The sequence below is a fragment of the Glycine soja genome, chromosome 11 (genome assembly GCF_004193775.1).
Source record: "Glycine soja cultivar W05 chromosome 11, ASM419377v2, whole genome shotgun sequence".
In the NCBI taxonomy this organism is placed as follows: Eukaryota; Viridiplantae; Streptophyta; class Magnoliopsida; order Fabales; family Fabaceae; genus Glycine; species Glycine soja.
Window position 1 is genome coordinate 2088391 of NC_041012.1, and position 24218 is coordinate 2112608.

At 31.8% G+C, this 24218-nt stretch overlaps 2 protein-coding genes across 4 annotated transcripts; one reads left to right on the top strand and one right to left on the bottom strand.

The window, feature by feature from the left end:
* The first annotated feature begins 448 nt into the window (after positions 1–448).
* Positions 449–9726, top strand: LOC114377343 (kinesin-like protein KIN-UA). Of its 3 annotated transcripts, none has more exons than XM_028335810.1 (19): positions 449–798; positions 1142–1242; positions 1374–1496; positions 1905–2090; positions 2180–2401; positions 2524–2680; positions 3157–3306; positions 3853–3941; positions 4173–4376; positions 4592–4705; positions 5122–5253; positions 5357–5488; positions 6463–6598; positions 6909–7001; positions 7251–7376; positions 7485–7610; positions 8311–8463; positions 8928–9056; positions 9138–9726. In XM_028335810.1, exons 1-19 carry the CDS (start codon positions 666–668, stop codon positions 9296–9298), a joined length of 2667 nt encoding a protein of 888 aa, XP_028191611.1. In that variant the 5' UTR covers positions 449–665; the 3' UTR covers positions 9299–9726. The 3 variants fall into 3 exon arrangements, with proteins under 3 accessions (XP_028191611.1, XP_028191612.1, XP_028191613.1); XM_028335811.1 differs by having other exon boundaries at positions 450–798; positions 8311–8454; XM_028335812.1 differs by lacking the exons at positions 449–798; positions 1142–1242 and having other exon boundaries at positions 1457–1551.
* A 4451-nt stretch (positions 9727–14177) lies between these two features.
* Positions 14178–16244, bottom strand: LOC114374289 (AT-hook motif nuclear-localized protein 24-like). The gene is made up of 2 exons (XM_028331915.1): positions 14943–16244; positions 14178–14868 (listed from the first exon to the last, which is right to left on the bottom strand). Exon 1 carries the CDS (start codon positions 15886–15888, stop codon positions 14992–14994), a length of 897 nt encoding a protein of 298 aa, XP_028187716.1. The 5' UTR covers positions 15889–16244; the 3' UTR covers positions 14178–14868; positions 14943–14991.
* Positions 16245–24218: the final 7974 nt, after the last annotated feature.

Here is a 24218-nt window from a genome sequence, read left to right on the forward strand (position 1 = left end):
AAAAACACCAAGACCTTTCATGCGCTACATTTGACCTTTATTCTTTTATATTAACCTTAATTGCTCGTAATTATCATTTTCATGTCTATTAAACAAACGGTAATACACCGAACATAAATTTATTTAATTGAGGCAACTGTAGAATATTAAGATTGAATAATTCGTGGTACATAGTAGTACTATGGAAAATAAAAATAGCAGTAATCCGTAATTAGAAGGTGAATAGAGCGGTTGGGGGAGTTGAAAGAAATTGAATGCTGCCGGCCTACGATTCATTGCGGGTGCGAGGTGACACTTCTTTTTCTATTGAAAAAGAAAAGCAAATTAAAATTCATTCCGATTTTGCCCATGTTTAAGGAGCTTTAATTTGAATTAAGCAAGGGCGTGCTGGTACTTTAGACAATTCATCTGAAGAATTAGAAATGGACCATTATTAGGCCCAGTCTCAGGTTGCGATTGCTAATTTTGATGCCCGAAACGCAACTACGTATGAGGAAATAGCAAGTTAAAAATACTAAGGTGGAAGCAGAATTAATGTGATTCAACAAGTCCAGTGCCAGTGGTGCAATGCAACAAACAGCATGAATATTGTTTGTTTCTTTTTCTTTACTTCAGTGAGCAACATAACATAAAATACAACAAACGCTCTTCTTATCTTGAAAACAATGGCCACCTCTCAGGGTGGTAACAGTTACAGAAATGCCAGAACCTCTCTCAAACCACACGTCAAGTCAAAGCCTTCCCAACAACGCCGTAATAGCACCGGCTCCGTCAACGGCAAGGAACACGCTGCTGCTGGTAAGCTCTTTCATCATCTCTCTCTCTCTCTCTCTCTTTGAGATCTTCGTTTCGTATTTTCCCTTTTCTGATTATTTGTATGCATTTCGGTGATCGATAATTATCAGCCACGCGTTAGTTTCGTGATTGTTTGATAAGTTCGAATTCCTAGTTCGGAATTAATTGTTTTTCTTCTTCTGGAGGAAAAATAATCTTTCAGGATCCGTTAATTTGGTAAGAGAAATCCGTAAATAAATGCATGAACAGACGCGCGAGTGTTTATTGAAGCTTAATTAAAAGTAATGTTAGTGTTCTCACTTTGGTTTGGTCCTAACATTCACGTGCTTATTATGTTTGGGTGAAGTTCCCGGAAGAGTTAGAGTGGCTGTTAGATTGCGGCCACGGAATGCAGAGGAATCGGTGGCGGATGCTGACTTTGCTGACTGTGTTGAATTGCAGCCAGAGGTATAGTAAATATATCCCGTAACTTTCTTAACATCTTGTTGCTTGTTTCAGAACTCTCTTCTGGCTGCTGTTCGTATCTTTATGCGGTTGTTGGATTGTTAATCGAACTTGTTTATCTGGCTCAATTGCAGCTCAAGAGGTTGAAACTTCGGAAAAACAATTGGGATGCGGATACTTATGAATTTGATGAGGTGCTCACTGAATTTTCATCACAAAAACGCGTTTATGAAGTTGTGGCAAGGCCTGTTGTGGAGGTGGGTATTCATCCGCCAGTGCTTTGGGTTCAAGCTCTAGTTATTTGTTAATCAGGTCCGTTAATGTGTGAGGGTGCAAGAGTTTCAGGATCTCTGGTGGAAATTTAATTGCGTTTTTGTTATCAAATTGATCGAATATGCTTTCATGTTCAGCAATTAAAAGCTAGTTTAAGTGATGTGGGTTCGTTGTGTGAATTCTTGCTTGGGTTTCCCTACTTTCTGGAGTTCATCATTATTGATTTCCTCAAGAATCAATCTGAAGGCTTTATATTTATTTTGGTGCATGCATTTTTATCACTGGAAAATTTGGAAGAGTATTCATATTTAAACAAATGTGAATTTGGGAAACAATGCTCTTACTGTGGAACTTCCTTTTATTTCATGATGACTTACTTTGACCTTCTGCAGAGTGTACTGGATGGCTACAATGGGACAATTATGGCGTATGGGCAGACTGGTACTGGTAAGACTTATACTCTTGGACGACTTGGAGAGGAAGACAATGCTGCACGTGGAATAATGGTGCGGGCCATGGAGGATATTCTTGCAGATGTTTCTTTGGACACTGATTCAGTCTCAGTCTCTTATTTGCAGGTACTTTGCAATGAAAAAGATTTTGCTATATCTTTCTAATTTAGTTTCAATGTCTATGATGTATGAGGTTTCTTAAACTCGTTGTTCAGCTTTATATGGAGACTATACAAGATCTGCTTGACCCTGCCAATGATAACATAACCATCGTAGAAGATCCCAAAACTGGTGATGTTTCATTACCTGGAGCTAGCCTAGTTGACATTAGGGACAAGCAGAGTTTTGTAGAACTATTAAGATTAGGAGAGGCTCACCGCTTTGCTGCAAATACAAAACTGAATACAGAATCTTCTCGAAGTCATGCTATTCTGATGGTAAATCGATTTGCATATCTTGCTAATGGGGCTCATGTTATTGTCTTAGGAGTTATTGTTCACTGTTCAATATTCCTATTTTTAATGTTGTTGGAGGATTGAATATAACTTTGATACTATAGGTGCATGTAAAGAGATCCGTGAAAGGAAGAGATGCGGCTCTTTCAAGTGAAAATGGCAATCATTCACACGTGGTTAAATCAATAAAGCCGCCTCTTGTTCGGAAAGGCAAGTTGGTTGTTGTAGATCTTGCTGGTTCAGAGCGAATTGACAAGTCAGGTATTTAATAAAGTGAATTTTGTGATCTCCCTAATTCATCTGTTTTTAGTGACTTTATATTATGAGAGGCTTTACTTTCAGGAAACAATCCATATTTCTCTCCCATCTTTTTCCTTTACATTTTATACATCTTGACATACAAATGCTTTGAGGCAACATGAAATCTTTCTAATTGCTGATTGATATAATTCAAACTTCCATGCTCAAGGTAAATATTGATTACCCAAGATGGAAAGCTATACAGTACTGATTCTGCTATTTTCTTGTTTTATGGTTATAAAAATGACAAAAGGTTATCAGGGAATTTGGAAAGGAAATATGAAATCTTGTCAAAATAAACTTGAATGGATACTTAAGAACTAAGCCTGGTAAAATCACCAGTTGCCAGTAACCTATTAGTTAGGCAATCCGGCTTGTTTTGCTTGGTACAACATCTATGCTGCTTAATGAGATCCTTACATTATTTGTCTTAATAGGAAGTGAAGGACATACATTAGAGGAAGCCAAATCTATCAATCTATCCTTGAGTGCATTGGGGAAGTGTATTAATGCACTTGCAGAGAATAGTGCACATGTGCCATTTCGTGACTCAAAGCTTACTAGATTGTTACGTGATTCATTTGGAGGTAAGATTCAGTGAGTATAAGAATTCATATTTTATCTTTGTTTATTTATTTTATAACTATAAAGCAGTAAGATTCTCAATTATGGCATGGTATGTAGCGGATGCTGACAGGTAAAACACTCTGGTAACCTGGATCAGTCACCTTTTTCTGCATGCAAGAATAAAAAATACCCCAATAAATAAATAATTATTCCGGGAGACATTCAATTTGTACATAGAGAACACATGGTGAAGTTTGGAACACTTTCGGTGTAGTAATCTTACATTTAAGAATAAATTCCTGACTCATAGTTAATGTTTGTAGATATACTTGCAGATAAATCTTTAAAAAGGGTTTGTGCTTAATGACTCATAAGTCACCTCTTTTTGAAGTACCATTGATATTAGAGGGAAATCTTGGGTTAGAAAATTCATAGATAAATCATTCCATTCTTGATTAGAGATATTACTACTAAATACATATTTTGTTGAAGTTGTCAATCATCTTTAAATTTTATGAACCACATCTATGTGGTGTATGTTTCTTGAAATCTAAAAGTTTTAACAGGTACAGCAAGAACTTCACTAGTCATTACTATTGGGCCATCTCCACGGCATAGGGGAGAGACTGCCAGTACTATAATGTTTGGGCAGAGGGTAGGTTCCAAATTCAGTAGTATTTTCTTGTTTCTCCCCCTACTTTTAAGATTATTGTGCTGAAATGCCCTATGTTCCTTTTGTTGGTTGGCTTAACCTCCTGTTCTTCTATTAAATTTTAAGTCCTCCCAGGCAATTTATCTTTGAGTTGTGAGAATATTGCATAGAATAATAAATGACTGGGTGCCTTGTAACCATTATGAAAATGCTGAACATTTGTGCCTCTTGTAGGCTATGAAGGTGGAAAACATGGTAAAGCTAAAGGAGGAATTTGATTACAAAAGCTTATCTAGGAGGTTAGATATAGAATTAGATAAACTCATTGTGGAACATGAAAGGCAACAGAAGACATTTGAGGATGAGATTGAAAGGTTAGCCACTGAAGCACAACATCGGATATCTGAGGCTGAAAGAAACTATGTAGATTCATTGGAGGTTGGCTCCATATCAATTTTATATATCTATGTTATTAGTATTGTGGTTTGTATGAAAGATTTTCTCTAACACAGTATCCAATTACATAGTTTCTGCTACAGGTGAATCCATAGTATCAAATTTAATTAGTCTTTTGAGATTATATTGCCTATATTGACAAAATATGTCAATGATTTGATGTTGATGATGTTCTGATACTCATTTTCCTTTCTCAGAAGGAGAGATCAAAATATCAGAAAGACTATATGGAGTCAATTAAGAAGCTTGAAGAGCAGTTTGTGATGAATCAACGAAAGAATGAGGAATCTCATATGAAATCGAGTGGAGAGGTAGTGGTTTTTACTATACTATATTTGTCTCAAGCTTATTGCAATAGATAAAAATTACTAAGACCTACAGAGTAGTGGACAATTTCTCTGGAAAACATAAAAGGAGGACAGATATGACCTGGGAAAAAGTATCATGTAAAGTTAAATCAGGATAAGGACTTTTGTAGCCTAACTTGTTAATTTAATGATTTTTCCCCCAGTAAGTTTATGATATGAATTTGCCTCTTGAGTTATGCTTAGGGCATTTTTTTCTCATAGATTTAAGGACAAATATTCCAATGAAGCCTAACTAAACTGCAACTTGTGAATTTGAAAACTGATATTAGCTCTATATGAAATAGTAAAGTTTGTCCATTTAGTTATTAGGGATTTTCTTCAATTGAGCATTGGAGCTCACTGGAATTATCTTTTCCTAGATTCCCAGAGTGTCTGCTGAGGAACTGGCTGATTTGAAAAAAATGCTTCAGAAAGAGACTCATCTAAGAAAAGCTGCTGAAGGGGAAGTAAACAATCTGAAGAATCAAGTGGCTGAACTAAAAAAGTCAGAGGTTTGTTTTCGTGCCTCCAATATTTATATTTTTCATTTGCATGTCCTCTTCTCTCCTTGTTGGTATCTGGATTAATTTTACACTGAAATGTTTATTGTAATAGGCATCAGGAAAATCAGAGATCTTAAAACTTCATAACATGTTGGAAGATAAGGAAGGTCAAAAAGAGAAACTTGAAGGAGAAATAGCAATATTACAAAGTCAATTGTTGCAGTTAAATCTTCAAGCTGATGAGGTAGGCTATATCAAAAGTGTACAAATGCCTCAGTTTATGGATTTTATCTAGCAGATTTTTCATAAAAAGATTATCACTTCTGCATTATATTTTTCTTCCCCCTTATTCTCATGGTTTTCAATGTGGAGAACTTTTGAATTTTTTGAATTTAACCAGTTAGTCAATTATGCATTTATTTGCCATGCATATTCATTTTGATTCACAAAAAAAATATCTGATCTCATTCCCAAAGTTTTTTTTTATAACAAAAAATGACCTAATATTTTTGTCATCTTTACTTTCTAAAATTTGTTTACAAGTTTTTATTTGAAATCCAGCAACTGAAATTATTAAATTACAGTACTATTTAATATCTTCAATTCAGCTTGGGCTCGATATGACTATGTCAAACAAGTGTCTATCTCCTTTTTTATATCTATTATTTTTGCCAATGGGATTATGGGAGACAATGGCATCTTCAGGCACTTGGCTTTGGGCTATATTTTTTGTAAGCTGAACTGAGGGCTAAACATGTTGGTTTCCTCATCTGTCATAAGTCATGATTTATGTCCATTTTCATCTGTGGGATGACTATTCGTTGGTTTATGGACCAATAAAGAAACCATGAATGAACTGTTTGTGTCCTTATGATAGCTATCTGCTGGAAACGTTTACATTGATATTGCAGAAGTTGATACTGCAGAATGTGAATGCAACTAGGTGAAAAGCTTTAGCATAGTTTACCTGTCCACCCCCCCCCCCCCCCACCCCCCACCCCACACACCCATTTTCTCACCAGCAGGTTTCGTTTCTTTCTTTGATGGTGGAATTGGAAAATTGACCAGCTTAAATAAAATTGTATTGAGACCATGTAAAAAACCAACATCATTGTTCTTTGCCATTTTTTTATCATTATGTGCACTTCTCATGAATCTTCATGTATGATCCTGTTCCAGAATTATATTTGGCTGATCTAATTGAAATTTATCCTGTAGACAAGACGACAACTTGACAGAGATGGGCTTGAAAAAGAAATGGGTGGTCTTAATTCTCTCACTTCTCAAGTTAAACATCAACAGCAAGCTTCAGGAAATGGAGAGAAACCCTCAATAGCCAAGCTCTTTGAGCAAGGTAGTAATTAATTAGAATATATCACTTGTCTTGACACAACTTATATTTTGTTAATGAGGAATTCTAGCGATATTCTTTCTGACTGAAATTTATTGGAAATCACCAATTTTGGTGAATCCCATATCTCATTTAATGATTTTCTCTTGATTTAGAAGGGGAACGCACCAAAATTTGTGATTTCTAATAAATTTCAGCCAATCAAAGAAAGTGTTGGGAGAGTGTCACTAGCACCCCTCTTTTGTTGATATTTAATAGATTATTGTGTCTATTTTGGACTTATTTCTTCCTGATAAAATAAATATTTTTACAGTGGGATTGCAGAAAATTTTGTCTTTGCTTGAAGCAGAAGATGCTGATGTGCGAATCCATGCTGTGAAAGTTGTAGCAAATCTAGCTGCTGAAGGTTGTTTTACCTGCTTTTTTTGAAATTCCTCATCATGCAAATGAATGGGGAAAAAAGTGAAAAAATAATGACCTGTAAATATTAAATCTTCTTTTCCTTCCTCCTCCTTTGATACATATCATATATTTGGCTTGGTTTATTGATGCACTTATTCAAAGAAGGAAATCATCTCCTTCTCAACTATGTTTAATTTATAGAACTTGGTGTTATAAGGCTCATTGGCCCTTACATCTATCCAACTTGTTACAGAAACAAATCAAGGGAAAATTGTGGAAGCAGGAGGGCTCACATCCTTGCTTAACCTGCTTAAGAGCTCCCATGATGAGACCATACATAGAGTTGCTGCAGGTGCAATTGCAAATTTGGCAATGAATGGTAAACTTGTGTTTCCTTTTCTTTTCAACTAGTATTTTTATGAAATAAAAATATTTATTACTTAGTTATCTTTTTCCTGGCCTCTGCACCTTTATTTTGTCTTAACAGAAACCAACCAAGAACTCATTATGGCCCAAGGGGGCATTAGCTTGCTGTCAATGACTGCAGCCAATGCTGAAGATCCTCAAACCCTTCGAATGGTTGCTGGAGCCATTGCTAATCTTTGCGGCAATGGTAAACTGCTGATTTTATTCTATTTTTAAATTGTTTTTAATTGTCTGTGATTGCAATCAATCTCTGAGACTCGTTAATTATGAAAGATCCTTCTGGTCTGGTGAGGTGTAGGATAGGAATCATGGACAACAAATTTGTTGAGCCACCTGCTTTACTGCGTGTTTCCATCTTTTCTATTTTGGATGAGTAATATGACAAACTATAGAAAGAATCATTTGCTTTATTCTACCTATAGTATAGATCATACAACCATATTTCATTGTTGGTAACTTCTAGTAAAACTTTCCTCTTAGTTGATATTCCTGTTTTTGAAAGTAGTATGAATTTATGAAGCCATCTGTTGAACAAATATATTTCAATAATTAGAATCACTGTCAAACTAAATCTTTGAATGTTACATGAATATTTTTTTAAAAATCCAGCTGCTTGTCTTCTATAATATTTTTTGCCCTAGTTATGCCTGGTGAATGCTCTGAAAAATTTCATGTTGAAGAGTAAAGGAAAAATAAATATATGTTTGGTTGCCTATTTTGAAAATGCCATACAGTTGCTTTGTGAAGGGTCTCATTAGGCTGTACTGGATCATGGATATAGTTAAGTTAATTGATCTGTGGAGGCTGGGAGTAATTCTAGTCTAGGCATCATTTACTTGAAACAAAATAACCTGCTGCCACTAAAAGTTTGGTGTCCCTGCACTTAGATAAACTACAAACAAAACTAAGGTCCGAAGGTGGTATCAAGGCACTGCTGGGAATGGTCAGATGCAGACATCCTGATGTACATGCACAAGTTGCTCGTGGAATAGCAAATTTTGCGAAGTGCGAGTCAAGAGCATCTAGTCAAGGTAACCTATGTAAGCAGATTGCCAAGTCACATATTTTCATTGCGATAACATCAATATGTTCATTGAAATGAGACTTTTGCATTTAGCCGCAATGAAGGCTGTTTTGGGTTTAGACGTGGAAGCAAATTTTCCCACATTAGTTGTTCTGAACCAACTAGAAATATGAAGAAACAATATTAATCTCAGATGACCAAATTTTACAAGGCTGATCACAATATGTACATGTTAGGGAATTGTTATAACTTAGGAATTACAAGCCACAAATCTGGTCCAATTACAAGAAATAAGGAGATTTGTCCAAATTATAATATACATGCTGCACTAAAATGATACAGTTTCCTCCCCTCTCATTTGTCCATAACTTTCGTATATCACTTTTCATTATTGCACCTTGGCATATTTTGGCTTTGCAAAATCATGCTCCATCGAGTATCAATTATTTCCTGAGTTAAAGTATTGCCACATCGTAATAGGGACAAAGAGTGGAAGATCTTTCCTTATTGAGGATGGTGCCCTTCCATGGATTGTTCAAAATGCAAACAACGAAGCTGCATCAGTTAGGCGTCATATTGAGCTTGCACTCTGTCACTTAGCACAACATGGTAAGTACTAACTATCTGTGAACTAGAAACTAAACTTTCACTGGGGTATGGCCGTAAGAGACTCTGATTGATGCATTCCAGAAATAAATGCAAGAGACATGATTAGTGGGGGTGCATTGTGGGAGCTAGTTCGTATCTCCCGAGATTGTTCAAGAGAAGATATAAAGACTCTTGCTCATCGAACACTAGTCTCCAGCCCCACTTTCCAAGCTGAAATGAGACGTTTGCGGGTAAATTACTGAAGAATTCTGTAGAGTAAACTAAAGTGGGGTGAAAGATCTGAAGACAAACAGGACTTTTCAATATTTTGGATGTATACTCTATAAGTATTCAAGCAGGGAGGCTTTTTTGTTCAGTGTTCTAGCTGAAATTCTAGACGAGCGTAACTGCGTAAGTGAGTTCTTGTATGTGGTTGATCCATCATTGAATGACCATAATTTAATCAAGTCAAAGTGGTGTCTTTCTTTCCGCTTGCTAGTGTCCAGCGACTGGGATGTAAATTGATTTGTATATTAAATAAATAGAGGTAAGGGTAGTTAAAGTTTTGAATTTCTTCCATGCAATAGCTTGTTGCCATTGATAGGGACAATAGTTGATTTGTTGATTAGTGATATGATTTGAATTGTTTTAACATAATTATGTTTATTAAAAAGTGTGAACCCTGTGAACATTTTTTTTCCATAACGAGTGCCCCTGCCAAGTTGCCAAGTTGCGAAATTCAATGTATTATTATACTATTCAATGCCTTTGATAATTTGGAATGACTCGAGTTGGTATGACAATAAAGGCATATGCGCCTCGAACATATTTTGGTTTAACAAAAGACAATGAAAAAGTAGTCTTTTAGGTAATACCGTAATAGTATATTATTATGGGTAAATACCAATAATTTAACTCAATTAATTAAATAGAATGTGTAAATATTATAAGTTTTTTTTATATTATTTTTAATTTTTAAGGATATAATACTATTACGGGTAAACTATATTCATTCTTTTTGAGATTAAAAAAAATTTCATTAATACTCTTATTGTTTACTATAATCGGACAAAATCTTCCTTAATTTATATAACAATATAGAGTGAATTTGTTTAAACCTTAAAAAAATTAAAATAAGTATATTTTATATAAGTATTTTTTTTTAAAAAAATAGATATGATTCGCTTCTTAAAATAAGTAAAAAAAAATTATTTTTTAAGAAGAAATAATTTAGACAAACACAATAAAAAATAAAATACTTATTTTATTAAAATAAATATTTATTTCAACAAATAAATTTAAACAAACTACTCATAATATTGTATATCCCTTTTCATTAATAACTGTTTGATTTCTTGCCTAGTTTATAGATTGAGAGGTCATAATAATATAAAAATTAAAAAGAGAATGATATCAAATATTTCTTTTCGTAGAAGTAAAAAGAATATCAATACAATTTCATTAAATTTCAAGAAATATGAGTATAATTTGTCATGTTAGTTTTGAATTTGGCTTTGTCACTTGCGCAAAAGTTGAGTGTTTCCAATATTTTTTTTCTTTCCCTTTCAAAAAACAATTGCCATGTTAGTGGATGATGATGTCTGGCTCGGGACTGTGCCTGCTTTCATCAGATTGTTATCTGAACATGATATTTGTTCAGACTACATAAGGGTTTGCATCTGAATTTGATTGGTGTTTGCCAAAATCAAATTTGGTCCAATGGATGTTGAGATAACAACGAAAATATATATAATATTACTATTGTTGTCAAATGGGAAAAGGTAATGAAGACGTTGATGATCCTCAACCTGAGCGAATTAATCTATTGTTAGTCTATTAGATGGTAATGATAGACTAACAGGAGCTGTGAGTTGCAAGAATAGCATATCTCATCTGACAGCTGGTAGCTTTAGTATAATTATAATACGATCAATGGAGGGAGAAAATTTATCAATCAGAACAAAATACATCCCTTTTTAAAAGGAAACGTAATTTTCAAATTAATCACTTGTTATAATAACCTATGGTATACAAAAATGGATTCTTGATAATTATTTTGTCATTACATAATAGTTTTACATTAAAATCATGCATGTTAGTTCCTGTGCGGGATTTACTGATTCAGGCATATGTGCATCCCTCTATAGCTCTATCCCTATGTATTGAAAAGAACGGGGGAAAAAAACGCAAGGCCCGTGATATACATTTGGTCAATCTAGTGCGGGAAGTCAGCCAGATTTCACGTAGTGATTATTATTTTTAGAGTGTTGCTGAAAAGTATTTTTTAGAGTATTGATTAATAAATTAAAAAAAAAGTGTAAAAAAAATTATAAATAATACAATTTTTTATGTATCTATATTTGCTACGTCACAAATTCTAACATATATATATATATATATATATATATATATATATATATATATATATATATATATATATTATTTTTATTTCTCTTTAGAAGTGTTGTATATATTAATGAGTCTCCATCAAACATTTTTATATATTTTTTTGTTTCGCGGGCTGCTTATTTTATTACAAGTTTTCAAATAGTGAATGATTAAAAAATCAAAGTCAGAGGCAGTTTCTTTTCTTTTCTTTTTTGTCTCCATTAAAACAACTAGTTGATTGGCCCTTCAATGTGCTTACCAACTAGTTAGTAGTTAGGGATGCAATAATTAATAGATCCCTATAGATGAATTCTGTCACCCGGACACTGTTAAATGCTGTTAATCTGTTTACTATAATGTCAGGGTTTAGATTTTTTTAGAGGATTTTAGATTATTTTTTAAGATTATAATTTAACTGAAAAAAATATTGATATACTATTTAAATATGTTTGATAATTTGAATTTAATAAAAAATTATAATCTCAATAAAGGAGATAATTTTAATAATAAATATTTTTTTAGAGTTTATAATTAAAAGTAATAATACAATTTTTAATTCACTAGTATTTTCCTTTTTTATTTCTAATAATTGATTAAGTATAAAATTAATTATTGCAAACAAAATTTTATTTATAATTGAGTATATATATAAAAATTAATTTCTTTTACGATTCATTCCAAATTTCCAATATACACTAATATTATCTCTTCTCTAATGCTTTTGAATTAGGAGTGAAATAGAGATCGAGGAAAGAAATTTAGAAGGATAAAAATATAAGAGATACGTAAAAGACATGTTGTGACAAATAAAATTTAAAAGGAAAAAGTGGAGAAAATTTTCTGCACTTATATAAGTATAAATAATTAAAAATATTTTTTTAATCTATTATTTCTTCTTAATGTAAAATTAATTTATTATTTTTAAGAAATTAAAACAAAAACAATTAAAATAAAGGTATTATTTCCCTTCCATATCAAGTTAGGAGAATTTTTTTGGTCGCAGGTCTTATATAAAAATAACTTGCTTCTTCCTTTTTTTGCTTTAAAACAAATGATGGAAATTTTATATTTTATTTTATTTATATCATTTTATTTTCTTTCATTCCGTTTCTACACATGTACAAATAGAGATGGCAGGTCAGTTTACAACTAATTTAAACAATATCCCAAAACAATTAAGATAAGCTTACTGCCCAAAAGAAAAGATATGTTTTTCTTTCCCTAACAGTGTGGATGGAGAAATTTAAAATTCTTAGAAATTTTAAATTTTAAGAATTTCAAATACTTCAATTGAAATTCTTTTATTTTCAAATTTTTGTATTTGGATAAAAAAAATTAAAATTATGAGGATAAAAAATATGTGAAAAAAAAAGAAGATATGATTGGTGTGCTAGTTATACGTGCTTTTCTATGCTCACACCCAATCCATATTTTAGGAGCTCAGACGATGTTTCTTGAAGAAGACTGAAGACGGTAATAAGAGAATTTCAATTTCTCACCTTTTTAGTTATTTAAAATTTCAAAATTTTATATTCTTCATCAAAAATATCCAAATAATAAATTCTAAATTACAGAAATTTAAATTTTCTGATAAATTATTTTACTCAATTAAAATTTTCTATCCAAACAGATTCTAAGAGAAAAAAAAAAGTAGTAATTATATCAGAACAAAGAGAGGGTTCCCCAGCATGATTTGGATAGAGACCTGAAAACAGTGGTTAGAGAATAGAGGCTCAACAAGGACAAATAATTCGTTTAGATTAGACAAGCCAGCCTTTTTTTAGGGGAAGTGAGTTTCTTCGGTGCATGGAATCTTATTCTTTCTTAACGGGGTTTGGGTTTGGCTTCAACTTGAGCCTTGAGATGGGGTGAGAGGGTTTCAACATGAACGTCAGAGAGACAACGAGGGCGTGAGAGGGAGACAGGCTATATACTACGTTCGGGAACCCTGTTGGTTGTCTTGGTTATCGTTGCCTTTTTAATGAAAGTGTAGGTGAATTAATGCCTCGAAAAAGAGCTCTGATCAGACATTGCATGTGTGAACCAGTTGCCAAACTTTCATGTTTATCTTCTCCTTCTACTACTCCTACTATGTATGAGAACGATGTACTCTAACATGAAGAAAAAAATATCAATATAATAATGTTCTCTTTTTCTTTGTCTTACAGTATGTCTTAGGCGCATACGCTAAGAAGTTAAAGAAATCATTTTTTTTATAAAAATAATTTATTGCGTAAAAACTACAAAGAAACTTATTTTATGAAAAACATTCTATTTTTATCTTGTTACTAACTTGTACTATCATGCATGAGATACTGATAAAAATAAAGTCACATTAAATAGTTTTAGAATGTCTTAGAATCTGAATGAGAGATGTTGTAAGAATGGTAGTTAATATTTATCACTTAATATCGTACATTAAACCCTAATATTTTTATTCAATGAAGGCAATTACAATATTTTTTAACTTATATTAAAATACTTTATATATTAAGAGAAAAAAAATACTATACATTAATTACCATTATAAAAAATTTATTAATTTTTAAAATAATTATCTTAAAATAATTTAAATGATAATTTATGATTGAAAGAGTTTTATGTCCTAAAATGTATAGATATAAACATTAAATTTATATATATATATATATATATATATATATATATATATATATATATATATATATGTATGTTAATTCGAAAATAACCTAACTAAGATCATATATACATATGCTCTTTATCAACTGCAATTCGTCAAGAAATTAAACCACTTCCACTATTCACTAAATCCATCACACAGTGCGCGCACATGTATTAATACATCTACCATAACCTCAAAGTGAAACAACAAAAAAGAGACGTTACCTTTCAATTCAGAAATATGAGCAACCCAAAACGCTGTTCTTCGGTTTCTAAACCTGATAGAAGACGCCCATATAACAACGAACAGAAAACAACGAGAACAAGGAATGCAACGAATACCAACCTGCAAATGTGAGTTTTCAAACACTTACATTAAGTGTTGAATCGAAGACACAACATGCAGTAGAGAATATCTTCCCCCACTGCGTGGTTCTCTTAAATCTTCCTCCTCATTCTCCTTTGCATTCGTTCCGCGTACAAACTATTACTGCTGCTGCTACCCAGTAAATAACTAGTACTGCATTTATTCACCCATTCTTGTTTTCTCATAAATAGAATAAAACTAGCCCACGATTCATCCATGAATTTAATTACAGTCTCAAAATACACGTAAACATATGCCAAGTGACTCACCTAATAATCAAAACGACAAACAATAGAAGCTGAATGGCACGTTGGTTCGTTCAACTTAATATGGATCCACTATTCATTCCCTACTAACTAGCTTTTTCGCAACACGACAGTACAGTTTGGTGAATCTCTTGCTACGTAGTACGTACGTACCCGATCCACCCCCAAAAAGCTAAAAACAAGAGGCATTAATCAAGGAAATTAACCAGGCAACAGCGATTGATGGATAGATAGCGTTTCACTTACACCAATGAAATGATCCACAGTCACAGTATTGTTACTGTTGCATCATCGATCAGCAGTAAGGAGAGCGACCCGTTGCCCAGAACGTCTCCGTCGACGGCATCTGAACCGAATTCAGAAGATTCGGATTCAAACCATGGAAAAGAGGCGCTGTAGTAGAATCCCCCATAAGCTGATGAGGTGCCTGCGATTGACCAACGCCACCGCCACCGCCAGGTGACCCAATCGAACCTCCTCCCTGAAGCCCAATCGACGGCTCCTCATCTTCCAAAGGAAGCCTCTCATACGCAGCGTTGCTAAACGAAGCTGACATGATAACCACAGGCCCCGAAGCAATCAGCGCGCCAACCACGCTTCCTCCGACGACTTGTCCTTGTCCTCCGGCTAGGTATATGGTCAAACCGGAGGCTTCGGGAGGCGCCGGAGGTGGGAGGAAGGATCCGGCGAGGGACAAGATCTCGAACCTGCCGTGGAGAGTGACGACGGCGCCGGAAGAAGCAGGTTGCCTCAGGGTGACGTTGGTGACGGTTCCAGTGCCGCTCATGATGCAAACCCCTCTCTGGCGGCGGCGGGCGAAGGCGGAGACGCTCTCGACGATGTCGCAGCCGTCGGCGACTTCCATGACGTGCGTTTTGAGGGCGTTGGCGCTGTCACGCGTGATGATGATGGGGGGCTTGGGCTTGTTCTTGGATCCGGCGGGTCTTCCTCGAGGTCTTCTTGAAATTTCGGTTTCGGCGGAGCCAGCACCACCTTCTTTGCCATCGCTGTTGTTGTTTTCTTCGCGTTCCCTTTTGTGAGCTGCGAGGTTTAGGCCTCCGCTGCTTCCACTTTGCTCGTCTTCTTGTAAGGAGTGGAACTGGTGTTGTTGCTGTTGGTGGTGGAGGTGGAGATCTCTTGCTGTGTGGAAAGGAGGTGGAAGAGAGTGACCATGTGCTGTAATAGGATCCATTTCTTCTTTTTTTTTGTCTATGAGTAATATACAAGAACTAAAGGAAGTGAATTCAATTGGAGAATTCCAATATATATCTTTATATATGTGTAATTGCAATAATTTTGATGGGCTTAAGTTTGTTGCTAATTTGAAGTGATGCAAGCAGTAGAGGACTAACAGCTAGCTTCCTATATATTAAGTTGAGTAGTAGTGATGAAAGGAAGGAAGACAAGATATGAGATTGAAATTCGCGAGGGAGGTGAATTGGAGGGTGATAAAATTCAAGTTCCTCTTCAGGAACTGCAAGAATGGTGACCGAGGAAAAAACAAAGTAGAATCAGATGTTGTGTGATAGGTTAGGGTTAGATTGAGAAAATAAATCCAAGGTTTCCCCAAGACTGCGAACTTATGGGCGGTGCATGGTCCCCACATCTGCACTACACTTGTATTTCTTTATTAGACTTTTTTTTTTATTCATCATATTCGTGTCAACTATTAACTATTTGATGATATCTTATTAGAGAATTTGATTGATTATTTTTAATATTTTTTAAAATCATATTATTTTTATTCTTATAATTTAAATTTAAAATCTTATTTAAGAGGAATAAATTTAATACTAAAAACTTATTAGTTTATTAGAGTCATTGTGCATTTTACCTTTTAACACTTTATTTCCATAAAAAAATTCCTTCAATTTCTCTACAGTTTTTTTATCATATATATCACATTTCATATTTTGTTGTTTTCTTTCTTCTTTTTTCTTGTCTCCTTTGACCTCAAAATACAATGTACATTTATAATTTTTCTTTCTATTAAAAATTGATATTTACTCAAAAATATTACTTGACATCCACTGAAAGAGATAAAAGAAAAATATACAAATACAATAAATAATATAATATGGAGACAAATAGAGAGAAATGATGAATGTTAATTAAGTGTCTAAAAAAATAGATATTAAAAAATATTATTCATTATTATTATTATTATTATTATTATTATTATTATTATTATTATTATATATAGGGGAATACTAATGCACACACACCATTTTTTAGTATGAGTGTATCAACACCATAAATATTTATAAAAAAAAATCATTGAAATCACTTATGTTATTAAGTTTAATGTAAGAATATTATAATAATTTATGATTTAATTTTAAAATAATAATTTCTCTCTTCTCTTCCAATTCTATCAACAATAAATTTTCAAACACTTTCATATTAAATTATCAATCTCTCTCATCTCTCATCTATCATCATGATATAAATGTATTATGAAAATTTTGTATTATAAATATATATATATATATATATATATATATATATATATATATATATATATATATATATATTAATTTATAATATTTTTTTATAATTTCTGGAACATAATAAACATAAATAAACCAAATTGTATATGAAATGGTTAATTTTTATATAATCTACAATAAACATACAATTGAATATAAAGAAATATAAAAAAAATGATAATGTAAATTTTTTTATAGAAATGATTATCTTTTTTAACAAAGTAATAAAAAATAACAGTTTCATTAATATTACAAAAATGTTCTTCATAAAAAAAAATCATTATAAGAGAAGAACATTATAAATTGTTTCGCTAACATTAAAAAAAACAACATAATTTACCATTATTTTTTACTATAAATTATTTTTGGAAAAATATTTATTTTTTCAAATTCATTTAAATAGAATAAATATTATTATTTTTAAATAAATCTGAATCAGTCACACTTATTATTTTTTAAATAATTATATAATTTAAATTAATATTTATAAGAGAAAAAAGATATTAATAATTTAATGTTTATGAGAGAAGAAAGATGAGAATGTTTGAAAATTTAATACAAAGAAGTTCAATGATTTTTTTTTCAAATATTTATGATATTCATTTTTAATACACTCATACTAAAAATTATGTGTGTGAGGAGAATAACATATAAACCTTTATATATTAAATATTTTATTAATATTTATCATTTTTTTTCTATTTGTATTGCGTCAAGTTACTTGTCGTAGTTAAATAGTATCGGGACATGTATTGCTCATTTTCCCTTCTTAAATTCAATTTTTCAATTTAAGGACAGTTGATGTTAGTGATGCCTGCTTTATTTACTTTAAATAATGTTAATTTTAAATTCAAATTTTGTGTAATTTTTTTAATTAAAAGAGATGATTCTATTATACCACTTTTAAGTAAGAAATACTTGAAGTCTTGTTTGACAAAAAAAAATTCTTCAGCATTAAAAATCTAAAATTTTTAGTAATCAAGCTGGCAAAATTATATTAACTACAAAAACACTAACAAGATTCGACAGATAATTATATCTGTTAATTATATTAATTAGGGGATGAAATTAAACTGTACATGTAAATTGCGTTCACTCTTACATTATTTAATGATTTTTTAATTGTATAATTTTATCTCAAAATCTATCGTTAAATCAAAAGTTACTTCCATATATAAATTACATTTTTACTTATGATCCATATTAGACAAATCCTTACAAAATTTTATATCCCATATATAATGATTGATAATTTAACAGTTGATGTAAATTATATCGGTTTAATTTAAGCTTAATATTCTTTAAAAAAATTCTCTATTAAGTTCAAAATATGTACCAGTCAAAGAAAAAAATTTCAAAATATGTTGACGTAAATGAAAAAAATAACCTTATCATATAGTGCCTCAAACTTATGTATATGAACAAATTAAGCATCTATTATATTATGAAATATCAACTCCTTATATAGAGATGAATGTCTCCCGAATTGGTTTTTCATTTTACGCTAAGACATGTGTTGAAAACACACACACACACAATCAGTAAGATCCAACTAATTAAATTATCAAGGGCCCTTTTTCTAACTCTATTAATCAACATCAAACTCTATCGTATCTAAAAAGAAGATATATCTGGTGAAGACACACAGACTAACAACCATAAATCAAGCTCAATTAATTAGAAACCCATCAACCAATAGAAGAATTCTTTCATGTGCAAAGTTGAGGCCAATTTATATCTTATTTTATGATTGAACCTTAATTTCCGATATACTAATTTATTAAATTTTATGAATAGATTAATTCTCAATTAGAATACGCAACTACATAAGGTCCTAGTAATTAGGACCGTTTACAAAGGTCTGAATTTGATTTCATGTTGTTCACAGACACGGAGCTATTATTAAACTATGGAGAGATCAAAAGATTAAGATCTTTCTCAATATTAATTTTTATATTAATGTTAGGAAGAAAACACAAAATAATTATATATAAATTCATGTAATCAAGTTTTATATGTTTCTGAGTAGCTTTCTTGTCGTTTGCGGAGAATATCCACATCACAAACGGGAACTACGGCCATATATATGTGGCAGAATTGATTATATTAATGAAACCATAGCTGGAACAATTAAAACTTAACTGGACTAGTGTCATGCACACAAAGAGTCTGAGGGTGTTTGTTTGTGCTTCAATTTTCTATGAATCGCCACATGCACCACTTGGGTCGTCTGCAAATTCCATCTTTATGAGTATATCTTAATTAACTAAGTCTAACCTTAAGGTTGAGCTAGCTAGGTCCACCTGCTCCAACCATTACGCGTGCCTCTTCCCCCGCTTTTCTCGGGTCTATTCCTCTGGACTCCATCCTTTCTTCCCGGGGACTCTCGCGCTAGTTTAATTTTACCTTTGATTTCAACTTTGAAGGTTTAAGTGAAATTAAATTTTATATTGATAATTAATTTGATAGTCGACCTAAGAGTCAAAATCTTGTAAAAATATCTTAAGATTTTACTTGAAAAATCAAATATTTTCGAATTATGATGGTTATAATATAATTTATATCTCTAGTCTAGTCATAGTGATTTAAACATAGAAAGGTTTGCATGAATTCCTAATTATTAAGGATTGAGGGAATTGGATTAAAATATTAAGAGAACAATAATCAATACTTTTTTTATATATAAACCAAAAAGATAAACGCTTTAACTTATATTAATTGGAGTAGTAGGTTCTAACATAATTTAATTGATGTAGTTCGGAAATTGATTTATTTATCTAGTAGGATATATATCTGTGAACTAGTGCTAGAACAAGAGGTAGCAATAGAAAGATTTACGATATGGGAAAGAGTTGCATGTTGTTGGAAATACGATGAGATTGAGAATGAGAAGGAAGGTACATGCCTATGGGTTGTTTCGTGGGAAGGGGCAGATAGAGGTAGTGACCCACATGCACCACACTTTGGGACAATCGGCGGCTTAAAGCACTTTAAGGAGAGTGGAAGCAATCTCGATCGAGTTTATTATAATTAATTACTTGAAAATCGAGATTAACAAGACATCAAACATTGGGTGCACTGCCACTACCAGGAAATGATGAGTCTTACGAAAAGAAAGATAATGTAGATAATTGCAGATTTGCAGTTGCAACAAGGTGGGCTGTTGTCGAACTTGAAAAGGATGGACCAGGAGTACACTCACCCCTTTCACTTTTTTTTATCATGCAACAAGAATATAAAATAACTGTGTAACCAAAGATCGCTCACAAGTACGTACCTTGAGAAATTATTATATATGGGCATGATATATGTATAAAAAAAGAGAAAGTCATTTACTAACATAAGAAAATCTTATATATAAGGATTGTTTTCATTATAATTTTTATATAATAAGAATATTATAAATTTATACTGGTGTATCATATAATAATTTATTAATTATACTATTAATATAAACTCACAATATTTAATTAAATAGTCTAATCCAATATTAAACTGATGGTGTATAGTAAGGTTTTTTTTTTTTAAATAGTGTACAAGTGTGACCATATGTTTAGATAATTTTTTTATATACCAGTGAATCCAAAAATAAACCCGTTCTTCGTAATCACGCAGTACATAGGATATAACTGACAACTGCAACTTAATTAGGGGATACTTAGTATATTTATAGTTCTTAAGATGAGTAGTGTATAGCTTATACTATAGTTGGCCAGGGAATGAAATTGTGCATTTGAAGGTAACATATAAGGAATATAGTGTTAGGGGAGTAGAAAGTTGCAAACGTAGGTTTGTAGAAATATCAATCATATCATTCTTATTTTTATTTTTAATTTACTTTTATTCGTTAGATTTGTATAAAATTAAATCCAGTGTAGATAGAGTACAGGGTGTAAGGGGGAGGTGGAAGGCACGGGGTTGACCGCATAATCCAGAGTGCTAAGTTGGAGTTAAAGACGTACGCATGGGTGTCGCTGGCAGGCAGATACAAAAGACAATGGAAAGCGCCCGAGAGTTTGCTCAAACTCAAAACAAACACAAACTCAAACTCGAATGAACAAAATAAATATACAAAGACATTGATGGCACCTTAATTAAGAGAGAAAGAGATAAAGAATAGATATGATAAGTGACATAATCTCATAGAAAGATATATATACATATATAAAAGATGTCAACTAAATGTTTAAAATTTATGAATATCTAAATATAAACACTAGATCAACTATTAAAATTAAAGCAGAAAAAGGCAGCTGAGGTGCTCGATCTCACATACTCAATTCACAGCTCACAAGTGTAAGTAAGTAACATACATACATACGTCTCGTAAATAAAAACCCATGCATCCAAAGATGCTCTTTGTCGAACCTTTCTTTAACCAAACTCGTGGTGGACCCCCCACTCCTCCATCTATGCCTCTGTGCCTCTGTCAGATTCTTACTCGCGTGCTAGCTCTCTTCAAATCCAAGTTTAATCCACTAACCATTTCTCAAATGACAATCATCATGTCTACCTTTCTGCATAATCTACCCATGCTCTCCAGTAGTCAAATTTTTATCACTGACTTGTGAACCAAATTCTGCAGAATCTCGATGGTTTTTATTTATTAATTGTTTCAAAATATAATACTATGGTTGTTCCCACATTCTTTAGGTGTAGAATTAACTCATATATTAAAGTACCGTGATTAAGTATGTGGCAAAAAAACATACCTGCTGGAAAAGTACACTTGCACACACGCGCGCATATATATATATATATATATATATATATATATATATATATATATATATATATATATATATATATATATATATATATATATATATACACACCGTAATTGAGTAATTCCTATTTAAACTTTAAAGTACCTTAACTATGTATAACTACTTTTCTTAACTTTTTATCACGTCTCCATTAAAATAGGTTAAAATATAGATTTTGGTTTCTCATCTTGTTTTTGTTTCAGTGTCATCTCTTAGGTTTAAAAAGTTCACCATAATATCTTAAAAGTGTATTAAGTTGATTTTTCCATCAATCTATCGTACTAATTTGATTAACTCAATCACACATGACAAACTAAGAAATGTCATCTCAATCTCATAATTTTTTTTTGTTACAACTCCATATAGATATAGGCATTTGTCACGTCAATTAAAATTATCATCGTTAGTAAAAAAATTGACAGAAATACCAATTGAATCAAATAAAAATACTTTAAAAAAATTAAAATGACTTTTTTATATTTAAGAGACTAAACTGAAATAAAATAAAATGAACTCTGAAAATATATTTTAACATTTAATAATATCTTGAGCATAAAACAAATTCATGTGTTACTATACATCTCATTTTAACTTGATTAATTAGCCTATATATAATTTTACCATTTAAATACAATTTAATGTTTTAATTATATCTATAATTCTCTTTTTAATTATAATTGCAAATTAACTAGATAAACCACTCATTAGATGTCTGAGGATTATACATATATATTGAAATCCAAAACAGCAAGCCTCCCTTGTATCCATATTTATCAATTGATATAGAAAATTTGGCAATGTTTTTGGACCGGCCAATTCTAATAGTCATGATAAGCATCTTTCCTCGTAAACACATAAACATGTAAGATAGTCAAATTTTATAATTGGGTCAATAACGAAATAATTAAATTATTGTTCTTGTCTTTCTCTACATATTTTTTTGTTCGTTATTTACCAGACAATCACATGAAATAATTTAATCCGAATGACTCCAAAATCTTTATATATAATTAAGATTGTTCAGCAGCATTACGAGCCAATTAGTATATAAATCACGTAGAGAGAGGATGATATTTGATTCGGACGAAGGTCTTGAATTCAATTACCATCATCATATGAACACAGGCCAAGAATCAATTAAAATAAAGGGTTGTTAGTGTTTTCATCTCCCTTTCTAGAGTAAGTCATATATACCTTCATAGCTAGCGAATAAACATGATAGCCCTAAACTGAAAATTTCATATATTGACTCCCGAATTAAAAATACAGATCAACAGACATATGAGGATGTCATGTGGGGTACATCCATGTGAATAAGATAGTCGATGGATTAATGATAAGAACAACTTCAATCATCCTATCCCTATCCGAGGTGCACGGGGCAGGCAAACGCTACCTACAGGAAACCTTTGACCATTTTCTTGTCCACTGTATTATATTTATTTAAGATTGACCTTGCAACATTGATTTCTCTGTCTCACCAGTTATCTGAATGGATCCCAGGCCAGTCGTATTCATTCATGTAGGTTTGTTATTAGAGTTTGGTTTTGCTTTATTATCAATGTGAATATAAATAGTTACATTATTGTTTATTTATTTGGTAAAACATGTAAAAAAAAAAATTCAAGTAAACCCTTATAATTCCTGAATGCCAAATGCTCGATCAAATGAAAGAAATAAGAAAAAATCTTAATGAAAAATAATAATAAAGAAAGAAGTTAGCAAAGTTTTAATACGTACATTTACATAATTCATAATTGTGACTTGTCACATGTAAGACAATGTTCACAACCAACCTTTTCTCCAGTATAGCAATCTAATATACTTTGAAAGTAATAGATGATCATAGTTGTTCTGTTATTTGTTTATGAATTGATAGAACATATAGTCACGTTGAAATCCATTGTTATTTTCCAATGTTCACATCATAGTTGAGAAATTTAATGATATATTATATTTTTATTTTAATAATTTATTATTTTTAATTTTAACATGCTAGTTATTATCTATTGTTGTTCTGAAATTCTCACATGAAATAATATTCTCTCATAAATCATATTATATATATTATAAGTGAACACATAACCTCAAATTTCAATCATTCTCAAATATAATTGCGTGAGACAAATTAATAACTCATAAAAATAGTCATTTCAGACGTATGCCTCCACACATAACAGTTTTGTGTGTATTTCCCATATACATTATCTATCATGTGAAACTTAACTAATATGTTGCTTTTATCTTTCATACGTAAAACTAACTTT

Bases quoted from the DNA above. Each gene is read 5' to 3' on its own strand.
- LOC114377343 (XM_028335810.1), top strand. From the start codon at position 666: ATGGCCACCTCTCAGGGTGGTAACAGTTACAGAAATGCCAGAACCTCT. The intron at 3,307-3,852 runs GTAAGATTCAGT...AAGTTTTAACAG, and splicing joins GTTACGTGATTCATTTGGAG to GTACAGCAAGAACTTCACTA. The intron at 5,489-6,462 runs GTAGGCTATATC...TTTATCCTGTAG, and splicing joins TAAATCTTCAAGCTGATGAG to ACAAGACGACAACTTGACAG.
- LOC114374289 (XM_028331915.1), bottom strand. From the start codon at position 15,888: ATGGATCCTATTACAGCACATGGTCACTCTCTTCCACCTCCTTTCCAC.